This window comes from Marmota marmota, unplaced genomic scaffold (assembly GCF_001458135.2).
Source record: "Marmota marmota marmota unplaced genomic scaffold, marMar, whole genome shotgun sequence".
Classification (NCBI taxonomy): domain Eukaryota; kingdom Metazoa; phylum Chordata; class Mammalia; order Rodentia; family Sciuridae; genus Marmota; species Marmota marmota.
In genome coordinates, this window is record NW_025999990.1 from 2,369,290 (window position 1) to 2,388,028 (window position 18,739).

Here is an 18,739-nt window from a genome sequence, read left to right on the forward strand (position 1 = left end):
GTCTTGTTCCCTGAAAATTGCAGATCTCTTATTACTGGCCACGCTTCAGGAAGCCTGACCTGGAGAAGTCCACAGAGGCCTGCTGGAGATGGAGAGCTGACTCAGGTCTCAGCACTGCTGCCTCCAGGGCTTTCCTATGAAAAGAATAGAATCCTCCACCACCATATTTAGAAACCCTCCATGTCAGCACCTCAAAAGGGCACTACTGTCACTCTCTCCTAGACCTTCAAGCCCCACTCACAGAAAAGGAACAAAGAAAAACTTGGATTCACTGAAATAAATACAAGGAGGGCAGGGGTAAAGACTTGTATATGGATGCAAAAATGTTTTTGGATTACACTTTTTTTTAAGAACCCAGGGGCACTTAACCTCTGAGCCACATCCCTAGCCCTTGTTTATATTTTATTTAGAGAGAGGTCTCCCTGAGTTGCTTAGGGCCTCGCTAAGTTGCTGAGACTGACCTTCAACTTGTGATCCTGTTGCCTTAGCTTCCAGAGCCACTGGGATTACAAGTGTGCACCACCACACCTGCCACAAGTATGTTTGAATTCCTACAATTTATAATATCAGGGTATACTAACAGAAACACTCAGTTCTGAGCTACTAACCACATAAGCCTACCCAGAACTGTCTCAATGTGTTCAAGGCATGACTCATCACTATTGTCCTCCCTCCCTAAGTTTGCTCTCTTGGGTTCCAATCAAGTCATTAAGTTAGAAATCTCATTTTCAATTACTTGTTGAAATTTACCAACTGAACACCTACTATGTACACTTGTCTTTTGTTAACCTCTGGGTCAAAGATTGCTAACAAGTTACCAAACTTATTTCCTCCTTTTTCTAGCTGCAAGTAGGCCAATTTTCATTAGGTGTGGTCATAATACTACATCTAGGCAATGGAGTGTTAGTGGCCATGATATGTGCCACGTCTAGGTTTGACAGTATACCATCCTCAGTGCTATTTTCTTTCTCACTAGCTACAAGTAGATGCCTAGGCCTCCTGATTCCTAAATGACTTTAGATTAGATCCTCTCCCAAAACCTATGTCTGAGTGATAAATACAATTTGCTTGTATTTGAGTCATCATTATACTTTCCTTTGGTGGCCAATTTGTTAGTAGTAAAATAACTTATATATCTTCTATTTGTCTTTCATTCCTAATAAATATTCCTCAAGCATTATATTCCACGTATTGAGTGAAATACTAGGGAAACAAAAATGACTACAGGAGGTCACAAGGTTTACCTAAATGAGGTCATTAAAATTCAATATAATATCATCAAAGTAGTATGGACAGCTTAAGTTAGTCACAGTGGAATGACGCAAGGCTTCATTTTTGAGTCCTAGGCTGTAGTTAAACTACTTAATCTCTGTGTGTGTTAGCATTCCCACCTGTCAACAGAATATTCCTTTCTATCTCAGTAGGGTTGGGTGGCTTAAATTGAATAAAATTATGCATAAAAACTATTTGGCCAACCATAAAGTACTTTGAAACTTGTAACTTCATGCACAGTAACAGTTTTAATTCAGGACCAGCATCCTACTTGGAGTTTCTGCCAAAAATCCAATATATTCTCAATACTACAGGGATATATTTCCTCACTCTAAGCTCAAACTGGTCATTTCCTTTCTTAAAAACAAAACAAAACAACCTTCTAAGACTCCTGAAAGCTTCAAAAATATAAGTCAAACATGTCCTATATGGCATGGTCCCAAATTTATTTTTAAATGTATAGCATTCCCTCTACAATTCCATGGTTTTCTTCCACTCTACCCACCTATGTTTCAGCAGCCCACAGTATTTCTACAACATACTATATTTTCTTACCTCCTTGATTTTGTTCTTCACTCTGATATTGTCCTTCCCACACCCTCCGAGAATGAACACCCAAAATTTTCCAAGGTCCACTCAAACACAACCAGTTCCATAAAGCTTTTCTCTAAAATACTCTTCAGAACATCACACTCCTTTGCACTCACAGCATTTCATCAAATTCTTTTTTTTTCCTCTACTATAGACAACATCTTCATTTTGAAGCCTACTGTTTTCAGGAAGGATACAGAAGGAAATCTAAGTATTTAATGAAGACATGTTACACTGGAGGGAAAAGTTTCAAAAGACAGTTCAATTTCTTGTGATTGGTTCACCAGAAACAGTCAAATTATAAGAGCAATGGAATTCTCCAGATAGAGAAGAAAATATTCCTATGCTTTAGGATTGATTGCATTCAGAGGATGCTTTACAAAAGCCATTACACAGAACTTTTGTGTTGAAAGTCACTTTTATAACAATAAATGTAATCCCATCAGCAGAAGAGCAGCACCAAAGTTGAAAGTCATTAATTCATTTCCCTAGTCAATCTTTCTTTACAGATTTCAGTGCAGTCTTATTTTAGGAATATGAGAGAAACAAATGTGTGAAATTGTTCCACTGATACCATCCAAAGCTTGTAAGTTAGTATTTTAAAGGAACTGGGCATAAGTTGCACATTTTTATTCATTTACATATATAAAATAGAGTGTTAATTAATAAAAATAATTTAAGTTGCTCTTCTCATCAACAAAAAGTTTGATTCTACTTTCTTCCTTATGATTAAAAAAAAAAGAGGAGAGGGGCTGGGGTTGTAATTCAGTGGTAGAGCATTTGCCTAGCATGCATGAGGCACTGGGGTTCAATCTTCAGCACTACATAAAGTAAATAAAAGAATAAAGTTATAAAAATTATATTTAAAAAAATGGAGAGGGATGCTAAGTATTCTGTGTATATCTTCTGATTGAATACTGGGTGACCTGCCATATTCAACACAAAAAGTCTATTAGAATGTATGTACCATAATATAGTACTAACAGTATTTCCTATTATGTATTCTTGTAATAACCTATACGAAAATGCAAGAAGAGTTCCTTGGGAAAATTTCTGTAATACAGAAAAATGAGTTTAAATCCGTCTATGAGTGAGGGGCAGGGTACAAAATAGTCTGTGACAACTATGATACACTAACATCAATTAGGAAATATTTTCTAGATGTTGTAATAAATTGCATTATTATAAGACATGGATCAAAACTTATGAAATTTAGTGCAAACCATTTCCTAAGAAAGCAGTAAGAAAAACTGTAACAACTAACCACAAAACACCAAGTGAAATATTCTACGTGGAATAAGCCCATTTTTTCCATGAGCCTTTAAGTCACGGACTGAACAATTCAACCAGTATCCTCACTCTAGGTTAAGTGGAGGGCAACAATTGAAAAGCTATTAGGTGTGTATCCCAGTGTTCAGAATGCGCAGATAAAGGTGGTGGGCCCAGAAGGACAGAAACTAAGCAGCCCTGGCAGGCCCTGCAGAATGCTTACCTCCAAAAGTGAAAAGCGAAGAGAGGACTACAAGGACTGCCTGGGCTGGATGGGGTTGGACTCAGGCTCCTTGGAGTGAGACTGAAAGTTAAAATAATGTCATTCCAAGTGGGAGAAATGATTGCATTAAAAACAGCACAGCACATTGAAGGGACTGTGTTCCCTTTAAGCCAGAATCACTATGGCATGATTATCAATATGACTAAGGTCATCATCTAATCACTTGCCCTTTTTCAGCTCTAAAATACAGAACAAGTTAAAGGCTTCCTGCTGAAATTTACATTTTAAAAACTACAGCTGCCATTTTTATTTGAGCCTTTTCTTTGTCACAAAGCAACTTGGCAGATATGTTGGACACGTGATTTTTGCATCAAAGAAAATCCAGATCCGTTTTATATTGGGTATACTCTCTTCCAGTAAATCCATAGCAGAACTAAAGAGGTTAGCAGGCAATGAAAATAAAGATTTGGCTTAAATATACTGTAGTTTTAAAAAGCAAAGTAACTAATATTTTCATATAAAATAGATATATTTAGTACCTTGCAGGGAAAAGTGGGTCTTCCTTATAATAAAGACCCAACATAATTTTTTTTTTTAATCCTCAGGAGTGATGATACAAGATTCTGCTTATGCTGATACTTATAGTAAATACTTAAAATTCCTATATGTAGCTATGAATTGTTTTACTTTCTAGAGATGTTTTTACAAATTCAACTATCAATGAACCACTGTAATTCCTGCACTAATTCATCCCAACCACCAAGCATATTCAGCAACCAACTCTCAAATATTCATCTCAGGGTGGTTGGAATAGAGCTCATTACTTTTTTTCTTTTGGCCCCATATCTCCTCTTTGTTAACTTAAATTAGGTTCCTTACTTACTGGAATTTTGTCAACAGATTTATCAAAGTATAAATTTGATACTAGTGAATTCCCAACTATTTTTACCTGGAAGAATAAAACTAAGAAATAGTTAGGTATTCTGCTTCCAACTTTGAGGGTGAAGTAAGTAATGGATACTTGTGTTACAGTGCAGTGTGCTTCTAATAGAACATTCTGACTCCACATCACGCTATGCTTTCTTATCTTAGAGAACAGACATAGAATAGAGCTACAGTGGCTATTTCAACCTGACTGTGTCCTTCACTGCCACAGAGCATTGGCAACAGTGACCAAACTAAAATCTGGGTTTACTATCATTTGCAAATTCTTAATGCTATCGTTATCTCCCTTTATATGGATAATTGAGAGTTGGCTGTGTTTGTCTTAAAATGTATCATAATATTTTTGCTCAAAACACTTTACTTTACTTAATAAGGTATTTCAAAAAGTTTGATAACTTTTTAAGTCATTCTCTGGTTTAGTGCCAGTACTTGGCAAACTAAGGAATTGACCTCCTTAGTTGAAGGAGGTAAACTTAATAGTACTCAAACTTAACAGCTCATTGGAAAGTTCTCAGGATGTCCAATGATATGTCTGTCCTTTTATCTAAGTACTGTACAGTCTTATCTATCCTTTCCAGTCCTAAAACAGACACTCATAGGTACTGACGCCACTCCCTGTCTCCAAGCGGAAAACGCATGTGCTAAGAAGTATCTATGAGGCAAAATATGCTTACATTAAACACAGAAAAAGTAAAAAGAACAAAGGAAAGACACAATGACATTCTTTTTTCCAGAAATTGGAAAGCCAGGCAGAGGCACATAGATGTCATAAATTAATGACTCGTTAATTTCTGAAATACCTGTTTATGTGGTATCTCAGGTCTAGGATTTCCATTCTGAAATAGGAATCAGTAACTACCCCATGTCATTGATAACAGAGATGGGAAATTCTGAATTGCATCTACAGAGTATTAAATATGCTCATGTAATGAATGATCCATAGCTTCTGTGCCTATGGAATCAACTCTCTTGAAAGAAAAACTATAATGTCTCAAGAGGGAACATCCAAAAACTATTCTAGACATTTGGTCTGTGAGTTAGGGCCCTTTTATAAGGTCCCTAAACAACTAAAATTATGTATATTAAATCTGCCTTTAATAAAATCAGTGATAAGACTTCTCATTGTAACAATTCTCTGCAGTGGTAAGAAGCTAAATTTACTCAAAGACTAGCTTCATGAATGAATGCAACTTTAGCTATGCTTACTTAAGAGTAATTTTACATTTCAAGGTAAACAAAGTGTTCAAAGTAAATCACATGCTAATAGTACATATAAGAGTGATCCTCTATTCTACTGTGTATGCTCTTCTAATTTAACAATTATATCTACCAGGGCTGAGGCTAAACCAAGGGGGAGTGGTCGGATAACAAATCAAAATCCAAGCAACCCTTGTGTTAGCTGACTCCTTTGTCCTGTCACCATTGGCAAAGTCATGAAACCTGTAGCAAACCTCAATCTTTCACATTATAAAATGGAATGCCTGCTATACTAAATTTGTATTGTACAAAAGAAGAACTATAATGTCTCATGATCCTCTTAATGTGGATGAGATACTCAAAATAAAAGTAAAGGATGAAGATGAACTGATATCTACTAAGTCAGTCTGAAGAAATCAAGGAAGTGGCACAAAAACTGGAGGTAAAAGCCAATCTGGGGTTAATGCTCCTGGGTCTTAATACAGAACTATGGCTCTCTCAGGTGGGTCTCCAGAGAGTAAGGGAGAGGAAGAGGAAGTGGAAGAAGCATAGATGACCCAAATATTCCACACGGATAGCAAGGGTTGAATGCTAGGGCGAGGTTGAAGATGAGAAAAACCAATGGTGAAGGGTAAATAATGTCTGTATCTATATTATGATGAATGTCACATCTACCAAGAAGGTTCTAAAAGCCCTCTAACTTTTCATAAGTGAGATCCTCATTAGTGTAAAATCAGTGCACAGTTTTGGAGCAAGGATTGATTTAAAAAGTATTCATTTCAGAATGTTGTGCTTTTATAAGTTTGTTAATTTAATTATTAATTCTTATTAATTCCTCTCATGTGATGCATCTATAGAATTCAAGAGGAATAATTAATACTTGGAACTGGGCACATCTCTCTTCCTGCAGTCTCTTCCTGAAGGTAGCCCAGTATAAGATCATAGGGACTGTACAGATTTCACGAAAATATAGTATCGTATCTGTGTTGTAAATGAGAAAAAGGGATATTTATATTTTTCTATGAGATTTATAATTTACTATTTATTATTTTAAATCTACCAGCACAGACTAACCCACAGCTTCTGCATCTTTAACTAACAGATTTAAAATAAAAATTTGCTGACACTTCCTGCATCCCAGATGTCTAACTTCTGCGCCACAAATTAGATGTGGACATTTTCACATAGCTACATCAAATCAGAAGGCAGTGAGATGAGTTAATGGGTTAAAAAAAAACAGCTAAGCAAACACAGAGCTCAACTAGGTAAACACTGTATGCAGTGGCTGGAGACTCTGCAGAGAGGATTCTAAATGTATTCCAGTTCATTAATATTCTGTTGCACTGATAAAACATGGATCATATCTAATGACTGTCACAAATAACCCTTCCCTTGCACTCTAATCCATTGTAATGTTTTCTATTATTCAATGCAGACAGAGACCTTTCTTTAGAAACAGACATCATGAGGATAAACAAACAGGAAGAGAGAAAGAGAAAAAGACAGATACACCATGGCCTACTGAGACATTCTTTCACAATGAGCTGTTAAGATGTTTCCAGAACTGAGGTTTACTTAGTAACTTTAAATATGCAGCAGTGCTTTCCTCTGACTGCAATGCAAAATGCTGGGTCTGGCTTTGCACATTAGCTGAAACCAAATGCCATGCATTTAAGACATGTTCCTCCACCTCACACTGCAGTGCTCTGAGGCTGTCACTACAAACAAATGCTAAATAGCTATTGGTCGCCAGGAAAGCTAGTGCCATGCAGAAAGCATTAAAATATTAAAGACAGACAATACTTACTCCAAGGTCAGCCCCGGAATCTGTAGCCTTTCCCGCTGGGCTTTCATGGTTGTTATATGTTACCACACTCTATTGTAACCATGACACACATTCCCTGCCAGCGTCCTGGTGATGACAGAGAGCCAAAAGGAACCTCTCTAAAGGACTGGACTAACAACCTCTCGAGGGGGAGGGGGATCCTGCAAGTTTGGGTCCTTCCACCTCTAGCGTAATCAAGAGCTGTCAGCGGCTTTCTTCAGGTTAACGGCGGTGCACACTGCACTGATTTCGTTAAGAGAATGAAGCTTGCAGTTCTGCATATCAAGTAATTGGTTTCTGATTTTTTTTTTTTTAAGAAAGTCGCTCCACTCACAGACCCACTTTTCACCTCAGCGAAATGAAGAGTTCTTTTCACCATGCAGACTGGGGGGAAAAATAAAGCAACAGTGTCATACTTAAAAGAGTTTATCTTAGCAAACGTCAGCTATTCTCTACATCCCTGTGATGCTCAGGAACAGAATCTGGCCACCTCTAGGAGACTGAGCTTACTCTTTCCTTGGAGTTAACAAAATCACTCATATTCCACAAGAGATGAGGAACAGTGCCAAAAGAAAAACATTAGATTTTCTTTTTTTCTTCTTCTATACACGGCAATCATCAGCAAGAGGAACAAACTAACTGAATCTGGGAGAAGGTGAGCCTTGTCTTGAGACACAGACTTGTGTGAACTGGCAAAATTCAAGATGAGAAAATACCAACCGGAAATGCAAGAGACAGGAGCTCATGTCTCTGTTTTTGAAAAGCTGGCTTTAAAGAACATCTCAGTGTTCCATACTTTACAGAAGCAATCTAATGTGATTAGGAAGGAAAGAGACAACCTATACTTTGAAAGCCTGAAAGTTTCATCCTGTATTTATTCAAAAAACGCAATTTTTCACAGTATTCATGAGTTGGAACTAAGTGTACTTCCATTGTTGTATATGAAGAACACATCTGACTCACTTCCTCTAATGCATTTTAAAATGCTTTAAAAATTTGGCAACCATTGGTTTGTTGAGAAGAAACACTGGAACAAATTAGAACTCAAGTTTATCAAGAATTCTAATTCTCAAGCATTTAAAAGGCTTCACGTGCATGCGTGTGTGTACAAACACACACACATACACACACAAACACAGCATAGCACCTGAGTGAAGTGATAATGTTTAAGTAGTTGTTTCAAAGGCTGTGGCAGTCAAACTCTATCTTTCCACAGATCTAGAAGCCAAGCCAGGATAAAAGACCCTAGAGTGCTTACTCTTATCTCAGAGACCTTCATAGGCAGGAATGCCATGTGTGGTTATTCCGTGTATGCTGCACAAGGGTGCTGGCGAGGGGAAAAACAGAGGCTGAAAGCCAGCCTTCTCCCCACTTTGCCAACCCTCCACTTGGCTCTGTGCTGCTTTTACTCCCATTTTTCTCATTTTCACAGTGTCACGTGACCTTGAGAGCCACCTGTTTCTAACTTTACCAAGGTAACCATGGGCTAGTGGAGGTTTATATGATATTCCTAGAACCCTTTACTAAGTAAACCCTTCTCTGCCAATTTTCTCTGTGATATTTGTTAGTAACTAGTTGCCAAGTGCACAGAACTAACCAGCCCCCCTTTTAGAGGCAACAATCTGTACTAGAAATGCAGTCATTGGATAGTCACTGCTCCATAAGGAAACAGACAGAAATGTATAAAATAAGTCGAATTTAGTGTAAAGAAGCATGACAAGAAGAAATCACAAAGATATTAGGGAATACAAAGAATGAGGGATCAACTTAGGAAAGTCAGGGAAGGTTTGAAAGCATAACTGTTATGCAAGTGATGATAAAAGAAAAAAAATCAGTTATCAATACCAAAGCAATAGAGTTAAATCATCACATTCTTTTAAGGGAGCACTGCACTTCAGGAAACACGTTAGGATATAATTCAATAGACTTCTATACACAGATTTTAAGTGTATTAACCACAAAACACTTTCACATGGATTTCCTTGTAATATCCCTAATTTAACATATCCCAAAGCAAACTTATCTTCTCCTCACACCCTCCTGTCCACAAATAAGCTTTCTTCTGATGAAAACTATGCAGAATCTCACCACCTAAACCACCCTGATCCAAGATATGTTGTATTTTAGCTAGATTAATTCCCTCCTAACTTATCCCTCCACTTCCTCCCTGGCACCCCTCTACACTTTATGGAACACAAACTCCAGAGTGATCTTTTCTCAAACATGTTACTCTTTTGACCAAAACCCAAACAACTTTTCTCTCATTCACAATATGAAACAAAAATGAGATAATTATGGGAGGGAATGAAGATAGCAGGATCACTTTTGGAGGATGTTAGAGAATTATCCCATTGATATGGAAAAGTTCAAAAGGAGGAGAATCAAGCATCTTCATGCTTTCCCTATGAACTGCATCTCATAGATGAGGAAGTGATTTTCTTTAGAGAGGCATTCTCACTGGTAATAAGGAAGGGATGACAGACGGAGGATACCACAATTTTCAAACCCAAATAAAGCAGTCTATCTGAGCCATGCTCATCAATGTATGAAGACACCCAGAATAGAGGCACCAGGCATTGTGTTTCCCTTGAGGAAACACAGGTAGGTGAATTAGTCTTACCAAAAATTTACATTGCTCTTGGATATAATCAAGTATCGGCCTCAGACACAGGGCCAAAGAACATGTTAAGAAATATCACAGAGATCAACAGAAGCTAGAAGTGAAAATCAGAACAAACGACTGGTTTCCTAAAAATTTTTAATGGGTTCAGGGGGATGGGAAGGAAATTTAAAGATTAAGAATGACAACAACAGTTGCAAAGTCCGAACTTTTTATGGGTCCTGATATCACAGAAATGGAATGCACACACATAATCTAATATTTAGAAAATAATCAGGGCTGGTGTAGTGGCTCAGTGGTAGAACACTTGCCTGGCATGTGTGAAGCCCTGGGTTCAATCCTCAGCACTGCATATAAGTAAATAAAAGATCTACAGGCAACTAAAAACCACTTAGAAACTGATTAAAACTGAAAAGAATCAGTATAATGCAGATATTATACACACTAATGCCTTTTGCACTAAATATATGTTTGTGTATGTAAATATGTATATATACAAATGCAAATAGACAGTATGGATACCTGATGAAACTCATCAATTATTTTTAAGTATAATATTAGATCATGATCACTTTTAATTTCTTATCTTTCAGAGCAATATACAAAAATATTCATAGATGAAATAATATGTGTAGGGTTTGCTTCAAAATAATCTGGGAAGGGGGAATAAAAGATAATAAATATAAAACAAAACTGGCTATGGGTTACTATTTATTAAATCTGGGTGATGGGTTGATTATACCATTGTTTCTACTTTAGTATGTTTGAATTTTTTTCTAGCAAAAAATTGAAGAGGAACCTCATCAAGCCTCCAAAAGTTCCTTCCACAGGATAGTCACAGACCCACACCTACTTGCCCTTCCCTAGACTCAAGATTCTACAAGGAGCTGGGTGTGGTGGCACAAGCCTATAATCACAGTTGCTCAGGAGGCTGAGGCAGGAGGATCATGAGTTCAAAGCCAGCTTCAGCCAAAGTGATGGGCTAAACAACTCAGTGAGACCTGGTCTCTAAATAAAATACAAAATAGGGCTGGGATGTGGCTTAGTAGCCAACTGCCCCTGAGTTCAATCCCTGGTATCAAAAAAAAAAAAAAAAAAAAGATTCTACAAGAAATATGCAAAATATAGAACCAAGAGTGAAAGTGACCGTCACTTCCTGTCTTCAATTATCTATTATTCTTCAAAGACAAGCACAGTTGAAGAAAACTTTCAAAGAAGGTGAATGTGTACTGTACTTTTATCACATATAGGTTTATCACATAGTATGAGTTGAATAGAAGTATGAACACTATCATTTTCAATAGCTGATATTATTCGTTCAAAAAATTCTATTCAGCAATACATGCTTTGGGTGCAAGAGATACAGCAGTGGATGAGACTGAGCGGCATGTTGATAGAGTCCATTAATTCAAGAAAATAAATAGGATAAGTTCATTTCTGATAATGCGGGGTCACAGGGCAACAGAGAGTCAGGGAATAGAAGATGTCTTTGGATCACAGATCTGAGGACACTGGTATGCAAACTTCATTGGCAGGGAGAAGTGCCGCAGTCTGGCTGGGCACAACCAGGAGCCACTTGTCAAAAGAAACGAACTTTATTTTTAGAACCACACACGCCAAACAAAACAGCTCCTCAGGAAAAACCCTCAGAGCCCAACTGCCACCACCAGCTTCCCACAAGCCTCTCCCACCACCCCAAGCCTCTCCACCTCCCACAATCCTCCTGCTCTTGAGGCTGATTGGCTGGGTCCCGTGGGCAGAGCCAAAAAAGTCCCCCAATGAGCAGCTCCATGGTCTGAAAGGGCAGGGAAACAGCCCAATGAGCATCACCGCAGAGGAGCCAATCAGCTAGATGTTGCTGGGGCACTGTGAGCCAATCATCAGCTGGCAGTCTGAAAGGGTGAGGAAACAGCCCAATGAGCATCACCGCAGAGGAGCCAATCAGCTAGATGTTGCTGGGGCACTGTGAGCCAATCATCAGCTGGCAGTCTGAAAGTTTGCTGGGGCCCCTTCAGCTGTGGCTCTCAACAGAGAAGTCTGCCAGCCCATGAAGTGTCAGGGAGGGAAGGGGACAGCAATAGCAAAGACTCTGAAGCTGGAACAAGCCTGGCTCATTTGATGGACATCAAGAAACCCGTGTGTGATAGACAGTCACTCAACAAATATTTATTCAACATTTTTATAATGCAAGGCGTTATGGGGATGCAAAGGTGAACCGCACTTAAGTTTGGTTCATAAGAACTGAATCATCGGGTAAAGCAGGAGGAGGGTACAATCAAAGGGGGAATCAGATTCATGTTCTAGATGCTGATATGTAAGAAACTGGTTTGATTGGGGGGGGGGTTCTTTTAATAAATAGAATTAGCTTTTCAACCAGGACTTTATTTGAAGCTGGTTAATGGTTTCTAAGGACTCTCCATCATTTTACAAGGCAGGTAACATGAGGCTGCCTGCATGTGATCATCCACTGAAGGACATGTAGTAAACTTCTTCCTGTAGCCAGTACATTAGAGGGGGGGAAAAATGATGGACATGATTCTGTGCTGGGGGGCCCTGATGAGGAAAGATCAGGACAGAAGCATCTTCCACTCTTTCACACATCTCTCTCTCATTCATTGTCTCTCTCACTCATTCATATTCTCATTAGCCTCTCCCCTCCCCTTTCCTGCTCCTCTTCTTTTCTCTCCAAACAACAGAGGCCTTTTTCTGCTAGTCAGAGGGTTTATCACTGGCATTTACACAGCTTGTTAAAGATATTTTAAGATATCTAAGGTGTCACATTTACCACCAGCACACCTCTTCTCAAGAAACTGAAGAGTGTGTGTTCCAACTGAGTCAAGAATTAAACCATTCAAGAAATGCATGAGATCAAGGAAAGGGCAGTACATGGAGAGAGGTGAAGGGAGTCAGCAGAATGATGGAAACCATGGTGAAAGGGAGTCCCCAAAAGGCTGCTGCCATGCAGCAGGCCACAGAGCCCCCGTCCAGCTGGGACCACAAAGTAGAAAGCTCAGGAGGCCACTTCAGAGAAGACTCAGCAATAGGCTATCTGATGCATTTGATAGTGTGGAAAGTAAAAATAGGGCATCCTCGCTCTTCTGCAGAATATGGAAAGGATCCAAGACGGCTACATAAAATCTAGCAAAGGGAAAAATACCCCAATTATTAACTCCAGGAAAAATGCAAAGTTATAAAGTAAGTCATTATGATTGGTGGAAAAATGTACACACAAATAACCCACGTTATGGACAGCAAATAATGGCTCCTCTAAAGATGTTGCAATCCCCAGGCCCTAAAAATATATTATCTTACAAAGCAAGTGGAACTTTGTTGATGAGATGAGCATCTATATTGTCTTGTGGATTCAATGTAATCACAAGAATTCTCACAAAGGGGAGGAGGGAGTCAAGGGAGTCAGTCAGACACAGCACCAGTGGAAGCCAAGGTTGGGTAATGTGGCCAGGACCAGGGACTAAGGGTAGCCTCTAGAAGCTACAAAGGGGAAGAAACAGATTCTCCCAGAGAACTTCCAAAAGAAAAATGGACTCTGAGTCTAGCCCCATAGAATTCATTTCAGACTTTTGATCCCCAGAACTATATGATAATAAATCTGTATTATTTTAAGAGATTGAGTCAGTAATTTGTTGTAGTTGCAATTGGAAATTAAGATGTATTTAACTGGAATACCATAAACATTAAAAATAAATTTAACCCCAAAATCATACTTTTAACAGTGTTATCGGTATTTAGGGGAACTGGGGAATGGAAAAATAATATGGTATGGGATGAAGTTGTACAAGAGTTAAGTCTTCAGGTATCATAAATCAAGTCAACATACAAAGGACAAGATTGAAAATAAGAAAGACCAAACTAAATACATTATTGCAAAATGTGGAGAACATTATTAAAGAGCTCTGAGGGAAGCAGGACTGGAAGGTGGGAGGCGTGAGGCAGGATGACAGTTTTTCATAAGCCTGGCAGCATTATTTAATTTTTTAAATTCTACATATACTTTGATAAGAATAAAAATTAATGTTATAAAGAAAAGAGATTAGCTGCCAGAGATACTAGTAATTCCTTGCTGTATCTCTGAATTTCAGTGTATTCACTTTTATTGAAACATCATCTAATTTCCTTGCACTCATTATCTACCATATTCAGCTAGACTCAGTAGTATTTTAAAAAGCGGAGACAGGTGAACCATTTTCCATCTCTTTAAGATTTAGTAATTTTCTTCCTTACAACAATATCTCCCTCATGATTAATCACGTGAATTGAAATCTTTATAAACAGAAAGAAAATTAAAAACAAGCAAATAAAATAAAAGGCAATGTACAGAGTAGCACTTGAAAACGAAGGGGGATCACAAATGTGCATCCTCTTCTTCATGTGATACAGGCTCCAGGACGCAGTGCCACATTCCATAGATCAGGATACTTCCCTGGTGTGAACACTTGTGCTGCCTTTCTACCTCAAGCCCCCAGCTGGTATTAAACTACTTTTTGGATTCAGATTTTACTCTGGAGTGAAACTTTATGATACCCACCAGGCTTGCAATTAAAATCTCTTTTCCCAAGCAGCTGAAGACCAAGAGCATTAGCAGCCACGGATCAGGTTGTGCCAAGTTCCTGCAAGGTACTCCCTGAACTCAAAGGCTTGGCACCTTCTTTCCAATTCTATAGCAACTGTACTCCAGTTTGGCTTTGATGATAGCACTTATCTCCTCTAGTTACATTGATTTTGGGTCAAACTTAACTCCATTCCTCAACTTGAGTCTAATCCAGGCAGCACGGTCCATTCTCTGATCCTGAGATTGCTTGGAGGACATGTATATGACTGAAGTCAGGTTACAAACAAGTTATTAAGAGAAGAGATTATTTTCTTGCTGTATTTGAAGTTGGCAGGTTACATATCTTCAGTTGTCTTGTGACCACCAGAATAGTACCTATATTCTACCTGAAAGGGCAGAGCCAACACAGACAAGAGCAGAAATTAGCTGTTAATTAAATTGTTCTAGTCATGTATCAAGGCATTCCACACTCACAGTTTCCAATTCGGTGTCCAACAAATCCCTTCTCATAGGCCAGTGTGGTTTGGCTATTCTGTCACTTGTAACACCAAGATTATCAGAAGGCTTTGTGAGTTGTATAAATGTTCAACTTAACACCTTAACACCTTTTTTATTCCCAGAAGAAAATAAAATGGCTCAACAAATCCAAAGAATCTTAAGACCTAATTTTACAAAATTTAAACAGAAGCAGCATTATTTCAAATAACTCCAAACTGGAAATTACCCAAATGCCTATTGACATAAAATGGCTAAGTGCACTGTGGCACAGCCACAAAATGGCATACTGCATACCAATGAGAATGAATGAACCATAGCCACATTCATTGTAAGATGAATTTTACAATCACACTGAACAGAAGAAAGTGTAACTACCCTTGGGAAAGTAAAACACTGCAGTCACTTTGGAAAAGGGCATGGCAATTTTTAAAAAACTTAAGAATGACCTTAGGATCTAGCCATCCCACTTCAGGGATTATTCCCTCTCCCCCAGATGAAAACAGGGACTCAAAACAGGTATTTTGGGTCACACCACGTTCACAGCAGCCTTCCTCACAATGACCAAGAGTGGAAGCAAGACAGGTGTCCATCCATGGATGAACAGATGAATAAAATGTGGTGTTAGCTATATCATGGAAAATTTTTCAACCTTAAAAATGAAGGAAATTCTAATACATACCACCAACATGGATGACCCCCAAAGGCATTATGCTAAGTGAAATAAGCCTGTAACAAAATGAAAAAGTATTGTATGACTTCACTTATAGGAGTTGTCTAGAGCTGTTAAATTCATAGACATAGAAAGCAAATGAGGCTGGGGGAAGGAAAGGTAACTCAGTGTGTAATAATACAGAATTTTAGTTAGGGAAGATGAGAAAGTTCTAGAGATGGATAGGGATGGTTGTAAATTATACACTTAAAATTGGTAAAATAGAAACTTTATGCTATGTATATTTTACCATATTTTTTTTTAATTTGGCTGCAGCCAGGTTCAGAGGGCACAGCTTTTGCTGTAATCAATCAATCCCCTGAACCGTGAGAAAAACAGCATACTACAGGGACATAGCCACATCAATGTTTATAGCAACACAATTCACAATAGCTAAACTGTGGAGCTTACCACAATTTTTTTTTTTTAAGGGGAAAAGAAAGTGTACCTATGCTGTGGCTCTACCCAAACTGTGCTATTACACATCAGGACTGTGGTTGAGGTAGTGAAGAGTGGAGTACAGTGGGGAAAGGAGTGACAGGAAGCACTAAGAGGGCTCTGGCATACAAATTTCATCTTGTCTTCTTGACCTAAGTACTGGTTACATGCATGTGTTCAGTCTGTAAAAATCCTCCAAGCCTGTGAATTTGAGAGTTCCTTATAGTCTCAAACTGCATCTCTCATAAAAGAGACCATTTTAGATGTTTTTACAGCTTTCAAACTCTCCTTAAATACACGCACTCTTTAAAAAGTTATTTAAACTCAGTCTCATTCTATCAATCACGTGAGGCAATACATAAGAATATATGTGTGCACACACAGCACTCAAATAACTACTTGTTAGATAAATAAAGCAAAGTAGAAAAAACCGAGTGAAATCAGTACCAAGAAAATTAGAATAAAAAGAAAAATTTGTGGAAAAATACAGAACTTACATACACTGAAAGCACAGAATGCTAAAGGAAAAAGATTGACTTCATGAGTTGTGATGAAAATAATCAATCAATTGCCCGACATCATACAATTAGTACGTGATTGAGCTAGGATTTCAAATCAGGTTTTCTGACTCCAACTACTACATTCTTTCCACTACAGCCTGCTATACTTTTCCAGATCACAGAATGGACAATGAGTTGTTTGATAAACTATAGCATTTTTCTTGTTAATGCACAAAAATTATTTTAATACATTACATAAAGTCAGATATATATCAGATACATAAACCAGAAGGTAAGCGAGAGGCACCTGTTGAAGAACTCTGAATGACATCATTTGCCACAGACAAAAATATTAAAGCAAATGACATTGGACTTCTGAAAAGGCTTCACAAATTACAAAGAACCCTCTAGCAATTATAGCTGATAAAAGGGCTCTCCTAAATTCCATACTTGACAACACCATGTTTAGCTCCTGTTCTGAGAAATTAGCAGGGGTATGGAGTGTGTTTTCCATTTTTGTCATGCTTCATTACATGTGGGCTGATCTGTTATAAGCCACACTATCTTCCTTCAAGAGGTCTACCCCATATATGCAGAGCATTCCTCATTAGAGAAAGGGTCTTGGTAACAGGCTATTACAATGATATCTAATTTCTAAATTTTTAAATTTTCAAGCTGTGAATTACATAAATAAGACACTTTTCATACCTGACATCCTGTGATAATTTTATCAATAATAAATACAAAACTTCTCCACCTCCAGGTCTCCAGTTGACCGCTAAAGGCAGAGGGGTGTTTGTTCCACCCTTGTTCTCTATGCATGCACGACTGTACCCTTCAGAGTCAACTCACATTCTGAATGCTTCACTAAAGAGACATCTATGAAGTGGATTAGTGATGAGAAAAAAGGCTATGCCACAGTTAAACTCTTAGGGAAATGCTATCTGTAACATTTGTGGACACTGGATTTTGAAATCTGGAGAAGGCAATGTGAATTGCAGGGACACAAATGTTTACATGGTCACCAAAGAACTCTTTTTCTTTTAAAAATTATCTTTCCAAAATTTCATTCCCTGTCATCTCTTGATATATTTACAAATCAAGCACAATTGTTTTATCATAAAATGCTATGGTGACCTGACAACCCATAATAAATGACCTGTCCATATATAAATTCTTTTTCATTTGAAGTCACAGTAATAAAGTGCCAGACTTATATTACTGGGTGCCATCTTTGCCATGAGACAAGCAGATCAATGAAAAAAAACAAATATCATTTCTTTATATTGCACGTTGGGTAACCATGATTTCTTTGGCAAATATTTATTCAGCACCTGCTATGTGCCAAATATGGGAAATAAACAAGATTAGTATTTCCCAGTTTTCCCATAAAATATTGTATTGGTTTAAAAAATAGAATTTTATCTAAAAGAATCTATAGGTTATATTCTTGCAGAAGAAAGAAAGGGAGGAAGAGAAGGAAAGAGAATTAATGAACAAGTTGGCCCAAACTAATTTGCCTTAACAACAATATTTATATTGACAATCATCATGATATCTCAAGTTCCATTGACCAAAAAAAGAGATGAAAGGGAAGAAAGACTATCCTTATGTTAACTCTGTGATCACTGTATCTGCTTGGACTTCAGATATTTTATAAGAACAACAGGGAAAACGATGCCTTACCCTGTCTATTTCCATTAACTAAACAGTGGAGAGAAAATGACATACACCTAAAAAAGAAAATCAACAAGAGAATGAAGTCCAAAATACAAAGACCATTTTTTGATGAATGGAAAATACTTCCATTATTCCCATTTCTTCCAGAAGAAATAGCTAAATCAAATTATAATCTTTCAGTGTGAAAATAACCTCTTTCCAGAAATACTAGGAGATGTTGGAGTAAGCATCTTGTAATATCTCCAACAATGAACTTTGCAAATGTCAAGTGATCACTGAGGTCGACATGGAGATGGGCCATCAGAAAACAGAAAATGCATTTCATAGAAATATACTAAAAAATTTCAAAATATTAATTTCTCCTGTGCAGATATGGAAGTAAATTTTATAGTATTTGAGATG

General features: G+C 37.8%; 1 protein-coding gene across 11 annotated transcripts in view; it reads right to left on the reverse strand.

Moving 5' to 3' along the window:
• Positions 1 to 18,739, reverse strand: part of Mast4 (microtubule associated serine/threonine kinase family member 4) — a 555,412-nt gene that overhangs the window by 194,676 nt on the left and 341,997 nt on the right. The window contains exons 1-2 of one of the 11 annotated variants that reach the window (XM_048806085.1): positions 7,305 to 10,930; positions 3,356 to 3,436 (exon numbers count right to left, since the gene is read on the reverse strand). The exons of 9 other annotated variants lie outside the window; for them this stretch is intronic. In XM_048806085.1, the coding sequence (XP_048662042.1) occupies positions 3,356 to 3,436; positions 7,305 to 7,351 (128 nt within the window). In that variant the 5' untranslated portion in view covers positions 7,352 to 10,930. Of the gene's footprint in view, positions 1 to 3,355; positions 10,932 to 18,739 lie in introns of those variants that run through there. One more of the 11 variants, XM_048806084.1, reaches the window with a different exon arrangement.